At 40.1% G+C, this 10,552-nt stretch overlaps 1 protein-coding gene across 1 annotated transcript in view; it reads right to left on the bottom strand.

Moving 5' to 3' along the window:
• The window catches only part of ABCB7 (ATP-binding cassette, sub-family B (MDR/TAP), member 7), a gene marked incomplete at its 3' end in the record, with an annotated part of 34,166 nt that extends 23,790 nt beyond the window's left edge, over positions 1–10,376 (bottom strand). The window contains exons 1-3 of the mRNA XM_010152980.1: positions 10,338–10,376; positions 3,685–3,762; positions 1,685–1,771 (exon numbers count right to left, since the gene is read on the bottom strand). Coding sequence (XP_010151282.1) covers positions 1,685–1,771; positions 3,685–3,762; positions 10,338–10,376 — 204 coding nt within the window. The remainder of the gene's footprint in view (positions 1–1,684; positions 1,772–3,684; positions 3,763–10,337) is intronic.
• Between the last annotated feature and the right edge of the window lie 176 nt (positions 10,377–10,552).

Raw genomic sequence — 10,552 nt, forward strand, 5'->3', positions numbered from 1 at the left:
TTGTGACTATCAGCCTTTCCATAAGAAAGTAATATATGTCTGCTTAGCAACAAGCCAGGCACCACAGTCTATCCCTGTCTATTCTGTGTACAAAAGGCCAACACAAAAAAAACCCCAAAGGTGATAAAGAACAATACTGTTTTCAGTTTCACCATTCAGCACATCAGCCACTGCTGCAAGTCAAAAACTATTTTGAGAATAACCCGATGTGTAAGCTTCTCCCCTAGTTACTTGTGAGGTGAAGATAACATGCCCATCACACTCTGTTTATCCCTAGTATTCAGTTCTGTATCCTATGAAGCTGCTAGAAAAGGGGCAATTTAAAACATCAGTCCCAAAGCCAGTTTCCAGAATGAACAGGCTGGTTTGTCAAAAAAAGAACTGGAAGAGAGAAAGGTGTAATATAGCTGGCATGTATATCATCTGCAGTTTTCCTACAAGCATAATCCTTGGGGGGAAAAAATTCTCACATGCTAAATTAAGTGCACTAAATACAAGTGTGCGCACGCACAGGCACAAGAACTGCGCTTGTAACATCAGATTTCCTTCCCTTGGTTCTTGCTAAGAACCTCTTGGCTTTTGCATCCCATGTTACACTGTGTTTTTCCTCTCTTCACACATTTCACCTCATCTACGGCTGGTTCTTTCAGCTTTCTCCTGGATGATCCTTAACAGCTGATAGTTGTTTAATCAGACAGCAGCCTTAACTGACAGTGTCCCATATTAACTACACTATTACTACATTTAATGGAAGGAAGAAATCAGGAGATGGTTTACAGAGGAACAGCTACAAGTAACACGTGAGTGGAGAATGCTACTGGAATATTTACACTGCCTAGCAGACCAAAGAAGTATCAGCTGGCATAAAAATTTGTGGCTTAACATATTTCTGGCGAGTTTTAATGCTACAAGTTCTAATCATCATGCAGAATTGTTCTGCAAATACACAAAGCATCAGATATTAGTTTGCAGAAGCAGTAAGAAAATTTGTTACGTAAACTCAAGAGCTTTAATTTTGCAATTATAATCATGCGAAGTTTACATTGTGTTGTTTTAACCAAAAGCCTGCTTCATTTTCTAACTGTAATCATTGGGTCTAATAAAAGATACTGCTTTTCCTTACATACCTATCATACTTATTTTAACATTTGCTTCCTGAACATAAAGTCAAAATATATCAGATGCATTAACATTACACACAAGTAAAAATACACGCAGCTTCATTACTTCTCTCCCCCACCCACCTTCAAGTGCAATTTTACCAGCTGAGGCACTAACTGGTATCCACAAACTGGTATCTACTACCCCAAATGTCAAGTCACACAGAAAGATCAGTCACCAACCAGAACAAACCACAATAAATTACAATGGAACATACTCTCCATAAAAAAAAAAACCTAACATAACACAGGCCAGTTTCAAAGGAGCAACACTAAGACAGCATTCTTCATAAAGTGGTGCTGAAGTTCTTCAACTGTTATTACAAACACTGCGTGATTTAAGAGCTAGTGAGCCTACACCGACAGCTAAACAGCATCTACTTCACCACAGCGTTCACGTATCTACCAAGACAGCTTTTCACAAGTGGTTGCTTGGGGTCTTCAGCTATTTTGTTGTTCTTGTTCTTGGGAAGCTGATCACGTATTTTATTCAAAAAGCAATACTAATTAAAGTACTTTCTTACCCCTTCCTTCGGATCTGTGTGAAGCCCGCCACCTGCATGACCATGCCAACACGTTCTCTTTTCTATCAGTCGCCACCTCGGGAGGATCTGTGTGAAAATGAGAAGTCAATTTGCAAGAACCTCAGGAAACATGCATGTGAAAGCCAACAGAAAAAACTACTGGTCTGTTTTCCCCCTCTCATCCTCCAACTGTATCAGCTTGCTTTAATAAAAGCTATCGCCTCTCCCTAAAAACCTTGCCTTCCTTAAGGCAACAATAGTAAGAAAGGGACTATAAACCTCGCATTGTAAAGAGCACATTCCAAGCTGACAGGAGGTAAAGGTAACAGCGTTAAATATTTCAGTTAAAAGGACACCTAGAAACTGAGAAGTGGACTAAAGAACACAGAAAACAAATTGAAGTTTTGGAGGATAACTGTGCTCAGGCACATTAATACGTGAAGTGGAACATACTTAAGCAACAGTACTCTATGTTTGTAAAAAGTGACTTTACTTGGGGGCAAAACAGATAAATCTGCTTCACACTTCTCTTTCCTGTCAGGATGAGATTGGCCTACTCATGCCATATGACAGGTACAAGTGACCCCAGCCCAGAGCCACTACTGCAATCCACGTACAGATGCAGCTAGGGAAACACCTGCTTTTTTAAAAAAAAAAAACAAAACTCATTTTTCTTAGCATGAGGCCAAGATTCCCTGCTAAATACATACAGAGAAAAATTCTGGATTTATTAAGGCATGTAGATGAACTAAAAACTAGTAACTCACTACCACTACGAGTTTCTCCAATGTCAAAGTGCCTGCCAGAAACAACGGATGTGTTAAAGCTTTGCAAAAAGAGTGCATTTTGTTTAAAAGATTTGCTGTACGTTGACAATTTGTGGGTTCAAGTTATGTGAAAGCTCTTTAGGAATCTCATTTTATGTTTATGGTTTGATAGCAGACCTCAGGGCTCCCCAAATCAAAAATTCACTTTCCATATTTTAAAGAAAAACACTATAAAACCCCATTTAAGTCATTTTACGCTTTGAAGTCCCAATGACTCTCAAAAGATTTTACCCGCTTAAGTCAGTTCTACAAGTGGTTATTTGTGCAATAAAATAAACCAAAACAAATACATTTCCTAGCTTCATTTAAGCAGAGCATGTTACTTAGAAATGTGTCATAATTACTCCACGAACAGTAAAAACTGAATCTTCCTCATGTTAGTGTTAAGGCAAGCAGACCTCAGAGGAATAACAGCCTGACACCCTGGCACTCAGAATGATGATAATAAATTTCCACATTTCTTGATATTTCACAAACTAAGTAGAATTTTGACGTAATAAAGCACTAAATACTCAAGGAAAACTCACAGCTTTCTATGTAGTGGGTATTTTCTACATGAATCTAAGTATCAACACACAAAACATGTTTCTGAGAATTCTTTGTAAGTTACTGCACTGCCATTAGTTTCTAGAGATTCAGGAAGACTTCTTGAGGAGAGTGCAACAGTCTGAAGCTTCTAAGCAGAGTTATATCCTTTCCTACAGGCAGAACCATAACGTGCCATTTAAGCTGGGAGGGGACTTTTTACAAGGGCCTGTAGTGACAGAACAAGGGGTAACGGGTTTAAGTTGAAAACAGGGAGGTTTAGATTAGGTATCAGGAATACATTCTTCACAGAAAGGGTGGTGAGACACTGGGACAGGTTGCCCAGAGATATTGTGGATGCCCCATCCCTGGAAGTGTCCAAGGCCAGGCTGGATGTGGCTTTGAGCAACCTGGTCTAGTGCAAGGTGTCCCTGCCCATGGCAGGGGGGTTGGAACTGGATGATCTTTAAGGTCCCTTCCAACCCAAACCATTTCATGATTCTATGATTTAACTTGCTGCACTTCAAAAGTGTAAATAGTGAAATTAAAAACCAAAAATAAACAAAAACCAAACAGCAGACTAAATGGAAAGATGCTCCAAGGGTGTGAGTTTCCTCTGATCTGCAAGAAGAGAAAATTTATACCTACCTCTGAGGCCCCTAAGAGCGGCCTTGAATAATCTCCCCCCGGACTGTGCCATGATCTTTGCTTGCAGATTGGTGGAATCTGCAGAATAAAAAAAGGGGAGAGGAGTGAAAATGGAGTCATGCAGAACATGCCCTTCACATTCAGAGAATCTTCATCCAGCTCATGTAAACAATCACAACATGAAAACAAAGCAAACAGCGTTGTTTTTTAACAACTGACCACAGAAAAGGAAAACCGGAGGGGAGCAGCTGTGAAATAAATCACATTCAACCATTAAAAATGCCAAGTGACAATGAACCTTTCCCTTCCCTGAAGCCCAGCTCTCAGACTTTGTTTCTTTCATACCATGAAATCCCAAAGTTTTCCTTTTTCTCTTGTTTAAATTTTCTCCCAGGTGGTCTTCTGACTTCTTTCAAATATTCTTTTGTTCTGGTTTTCATTATGAATTGCTATTCTTATGCTTATAGGCTCTGCCATTTCCAATTCCTCTTAGCTTGTCTTACAGACCCCAGAGCTGCAGCTCTGGGCTGGGCAGCACTGGGACCATCAGAAATCAGAGCATGGCTAACTACAGGTTTTAGGTAGGCAGGACAGAGGATGCTGGATATTCACATATCCACCCATGCACCTGGAATAGATACACTGCTAGGCGCCAACTGCTGCAAGCTGCACGTTATACTGAAAACAGGTCATTTTCCATGAGACTTGCAAGGTATCATTTGTCTTCCTGGATGGACTGGCTGGCAGGACCTCTCTTGTAGCAAGCAAAGATGGTGCCACATCATCTCTGGCACATTCAATAACAAACCTTTCACTGCTCTGTTGCAGTAGTAACCACACACCTCGCACTATATAAAAATCACTACCCACAGAGCAAAATAACAAAAACTGCTTAGCAGCCCAAGGCAAAGAACAAGTGTCAAAAAGGAAAATAAAATGATAAAAAAAAATAGGACTTGGTCATAAAAAAGGATATTGTTAACCTTGACAAACAGCAGCACCATCATATATTTTATAACTTGCCTTAAACTTTCCTTTGTTCTCAAAACACACACCCTAAGTTATAAATTAGTCAGTAATTTTTAAGAAAATTAAGATCATTCCCCCCCAAATCACCACATGGGACCCACTCATTTCAAACCTTCCCATTATATGACATAACCTAACAGAGAAAGAGTAATCATCATACATTATGCACGTAGCAGCCGGGGTGAACCGCACTGATGCTTCCGAGACCCGGGTTAAATGAAGGAGCTGCATTCCTAAGGCACTTGGTTGTAGGTACTCCTAACTTCACCGTTTCACACCAGCACAGACTATTCCATCTGAGCTACATGCTCTCTGTATGAACAGTGAGTTTCGTAAACAAAATATATTGGAAAAGGAGAAGGACTTCAAGATGCCTCAGCACATCCCAAGTTACTGCAAACTAATGGAATCACTGCAAAGGCATGGTTAGTTTGGATAAAAGTTCCCACCAACATGCAAGAGGAGGAGTAAGCACTCCTAATGGCAACCAGTACTGTGGCAGCCAGGAAGGACCTAGGATCCAACACCACATTCAGTTGTACAACCAACATAAAGGGCAGCAGTGTTGCCCAATTCAGGAAAGTTACTCAATACCACCTGCTCCACCAGTCAGAGGGCGTGTAAGTATGGGTCAAACTGATAATTAATGAGCCCGAGTTCCCGTCTCCTAAGAGTGCAGTCAGTACACTGAAACCCTCAGCACCTTCACCCAGCATTTATACCCCAACGCCTGATGACGATGAAAGACTGAAGACACCGTGCCAAAGAGAAGTTATGGGGCTGATGAAACACTCCTCACTACTATACTTAGGCTTCTCCTAAGGGAACGCGGCTGGAGCTGCTCTGAGCCGTACCATTCCCTCCTGCTTGGCCTTGCAAGAAAAAACCTTGGTTACTGTCAAAATTGAAATTTGGGTATTTAACTCTGAATTTTTGTTACTGTATGTTCCTAGTACATGGGATTACACAACTGATGCTCCAGCAGCTCCTGGAAAGCAGCTAATTACTGCTCTTCCTGAGTGTACTCATTTTACAAATATTTTGTAGCTTTTGACCCCAAAGTTCTTTTCTGACTGATGTATGAGACAAACAGCACCACAGAACCAACTTATATCAAAACACCAGCAGATCTAGTTTCCGTTACTGCAGGAGATGGCCGGCGTACTTGACTCAAGCCATAAACTGTCATGGGGCTAGGAGAGGAATACGACAGATTAAAAGATTTGCACAAGATACACAGGAAAACTTCTTATTATTTTATTCTTGAGCCTGGAAGACCGGAGGTTTCAACCCTCTACTGAACGCCTGCTAAAAAGCAAGTCTCAGTGAAGAAATAAAGAATTAGACAAGGTGAACGATTTACTCCACTTGTAATTCCTCCGGCCATCACGGCATTATTAGAACTGCCCCAGCCAGTGGGACTGAGGCTTGGCCTGTCACCCTCTGCACATCCTGCGGGCAGACTGAGACTCCACTTTCCCTCACCACAACTCCTGCCCAATAGGTTTAAGACTACAAAGGAAAAGCATACTTGAATCTTAACGCAACAGATTAAAGCAATAACCTGCTGCTTCTAAGGAGCAAGTCCTGTTTATTTCCGAATTATGCAGGGTACTTTAATTCTGGCATTTCCTAATTTTTGAATGCCTGACTCCGCACCATTATGTCTTTTTAATGTATTTTTGGATATGATTCCATATACTCTAAAGGATGAAACAGATGTCTAGTACTGATTGCACATAAAAGTCGCATCACTGAAGTGTCATGACTGTTGGTAGTAGTTTAAATACCATAAATGCAAACAAACAACGGGGATTAAACACATTTGCACAAGGTCAAATCTACACTTAGAAGCTTCTCCCTGGAGTATGTTACGTACTGTTCCAGACATACTGTGCTGATCTAATGCGGATGTGGGATTTTTATAAACTGACTGTAACAGAGAAGATACCTGATGGTAGGATTCAAGTCCCACTCTTCATTTTGCTGAGATTGCAAGGCAAGAAACCAAAAGATGAACAGGAAAGAGCAGAGGAATGTGAGCAAAAAGGTGAAAATATTCTGGTATAAACAGACTAAACTGTCACCCATATGACCAATATAAACCTAACTGGAGTTATGTTTAACAATGGCTAAGATACGCTCACATTTGGCTTGTTTTGGTAAAACACATCTCACAGGCAGAACAGAAAACCCACACAGCATCACAGCCAGCACCCCAATGTACGCCACAGCAGCCCCTACTACAGGGAGTGTTCGCTACCCTGTGCCCCCTCGTATCCCCCAAATGACTTTCAGGTCAAGTTCCCATATTCCCATCTGTTCTATTTCACTGCACATCCTTCCTCAGGCACATCCTTCCCTCCTTCCAATTTTCAGTATTATCAGATGTCCATTTTTATAGACAGACATATGGGATTGCTGATCTGCTCAGCAGCAATACTTATATAAAAGATTAAAAAAAAAACCAAAACAAAACAATGGATTTCAAATACTCCGTTCCAAAACATATTAAAAGTTCATTAATAGTCTCCATGCACCAACCTGTTCAACTACACCATCGAAGTCGAGAGAAGAAAAAACTTAGCAATGCACATAGACATGACAATGAACATCAGTATAATTTTACACACCAGGCTTCAGGTTAAAAAAAGCAAAATATAAATAAATTTAAGGAAAATACCTGAAACTTCTAACTACTTTCAGAGGAAGGGATATTATTAAACTATGCAGAAGAACATGCTCTTTATCACGTCATGTGGCAGCTGGGAGGGCAAGATAATGCAAGGAGGAAAAAAAAGTCTCTTCTATTTGTTACCGTTACACATACAATAATGTACAAAGCCCTGCTTTCTACAACTGCCAGAGTCCTCTCTGAATGAAAACCCCCTGTGCATTCCTGGACGTATGCAGATTCCTAGTAAAATAATTATCCTTAGTTAAAGGTTGTTAGACCTTTCCAGCCAAATGCTGTTTTCCTTCCACTCAAGTTTTAGATTGAATAAAATTTGCCATTGTGTTCATTTTGGATGCAGGCAAATTGTTCTACAAAAAAAAACCCTAAGCTTCCTAGGAAAAAAGAATACAGTATTTGTTTGGTTGCTTTTCAAAATTTCCCAAGCAGGCCACATCCAACACGCCCGTTCTCCCCCTTATTACTCAGCCAAGATCCTAACTCCCAAACACATTTTGACAGGATGAATCCCACTCCAGCCGCAGGAGGGTCAACTGAAGGAGCTACATTTACAGAAATACAAGCTGATCTCAGTATCAAGAAATGGAGTCTGATCACAGTTCCACAATATTTATGACACCTGGTTTTCCCCTCCATAAATTTAGCTATTTTCCTCTCCAGGATACAAATGTTACCTGTCTTATTATTCAGCAAAGCAAGACTCTCAACTAAAGTACTGAAAAATGTAGATGTGAGGGAAGAATAACATGGATCTATAACGCAACAGCACCCAAACTACTCTATTGTATTTGAATCTCATTGTAGTAAGTGCATTAGAAAATACATCTGTTGTATCATAACAAATTACCTTAAAATTAATTGTAAGCTTAAAAAAAAAGCTTACAACCAACATGAAACAATGAAGCACTGCACGGATGCAAAGGAGAGTACAAGGATGACAGGAAAGCGTTTGAAACCATCTTTTTCAGAAAGAACAGTTAACAACTTTGTTTTTATGGTGGTATGTCAAGGCGCAACTCTTGACTGGCACCGCTGTGCTGTCACACACCTCTGCTGTTTGTGCAGTTAAAAAAGCAGAGCTGCGGCTGTACAGCTGATTCCACTCACAGAAGTTATTTTATTCGAGAAGCGCCGTGTTGCTCGTATAACCCTCTCACATTAGGTGTGCCATCCTGGGAAGGCCTTACTATTTTGGAACGCTTCGGGGAAGACATGCCGTTAAAGCCAACGACCTGGATTTTACAAGCCGTTGGGTCCTGCCAGTCTCCCCATCTCAGGTGAGATTAAGAGCCTGGACCATGGGCATTTATTTCAGAGTTACTGCCCTTGGTTATATTCAACAAGCTAGTGCAAAATCTAACTGGCATCTGATACCCAGAATATAGCAATAAAGGTAATGTAAGAGCTTCCCCACACACGAAAGCATACATACTAAGATGTGTCATCACTCAGCAGCCTGGAGCCTTTTACAAGCTATAAAACACCTCCATTAAACCTTGTTCCTAGACTGCTGTGAAGCACACAGCCTAGGACCACAGCAAAACAAGTGTAAGTTGTTTTAAACACAAAACCAGGTGACTTTCTTCCATTTTTTAATATATATAAAAGATTTCAGAATAAGCCCATTAATGACTGAGGACTGCAATTTTTTTAATCAACATAGCAAAATAACAATAAGTAAAATAAAGTAACTCAAACTGAAACACGATGCACATACATGCTCCCAGGAGATTTTTTAAATGCTGAATCTCCTAATTTATTAAAATCAATGGCTCATCACTCTGAAATACAACCTGCTCAAGTGCCTAAATAACTTCTAACAGGCACTTCAGTTGGTGCAGGCACAACAGTTCCTGAACTAGATGAAAAATTAGAAGAAAAAAAAAAAGAGGAAACTGAAATTGCAGGGCAGTGCCTTTTCCTCTGTCAGCAAATTTAATTAAGTGTTAAAAAAAAAAATCATGTCAACTAGACTCAAAATTTTGAAAGCCATTATAACCCAAAACTCTGGAACACTATGTTTGAATCTCCTGCTAGAAAATAATCAAATAAATTTGCAAAACACACTTAGATAAAATGTGTTGCCTATTTGTCATAATGTATCACAAAGTTTTTATTTAACACAACGTAAAATCTTGCTCATAAACTTAATGAACTAATTTTCATACAAATAGAGCTTGATGCAGAAGTGAAGTAAAAATTAATCACCAGCCTGTAACAAAATAAATGCATAATTGACTACTTCCTAACACAGAAATGCCTAGAAACTAGAAGGCCAAAGAGAGGAATACATATATATACTACAGACACAGCCTTAGTTTTCTAGTTCCAATCAACATTTAGTAACATGTGGCAATTAAAACTTATCAGAAAGGACTGGCATTTTTCACATGAAAATAAAAACACTCGAAAGGAAAACAGAATTATAATTAATGTTTCTAAACATCATCTCGGTAAGACTTCTGTTTATTCATTAACATCTGAAGTAAGTTTCCAGGAACACTGGACAACACTGAATACCCAGATACATAGGAAAAATATTTGGTCTGCATCAAATTCAACTCCCGGCTTACTTTTCTTGCCAAGTTTCAAAAGTAAAACCCCCCAAAATTTACTACTTCAGTCCTGCTCATCTCCTCTACTAAGCAGTATGAACTTGACTGCAGTCCATGAGGGAATTCTGCCTGTCGGGACCAAATAGTCAAGGCAAGTGACAATGAAAAGCTGCCCATAAACACCGCTATTGGGGGAAAAAATGTTATCACCAAATGTAACGGAAAGTTTATTCACTCAGTCTTTGAGATACACCTCCTTCACGCGCCTTGGAAAACGCATGTGAACTACTGAAAGCTGGACTCAATTTGAGATACGTACTCAGTTCTTTACCGGTAACAAAAAAATCATTCACTGGAACGCGTTACAGTCTTACCGCTGACAGATTTCCAATTCCAATTTCCGTTCCCCACATACGGCAAGATTAGCTGTCAGTGTAAGTTATTCTCTACACAGACGCTTACTATCCGCTCGCAGGCTTGGGGTTTTTAACGCTCGTCCACAAAGAGCTGATGAAACGCTCCAAGTCACCTACACGCGACCACGGCGGGCGGAGAGGCTCAGCCTGAAGCCGCCTCGGCCGAGACTTGA

This window comes from Eurypyga helias, unplaced genomic scaffold, assembly GCF_000690775.1.
Source record: "Eurypyga helias isolate BGI_N326 unplaced genomic scaffold, ASM69077v1 scaffold3286, whole genome shotgun sequence".
Lineage (NCBI taxonomy): Eukaryota > Metazoa > Chordata > Aves > Eurypygiformes > Eurypygidae > Eurypyga > Eurypyga helias.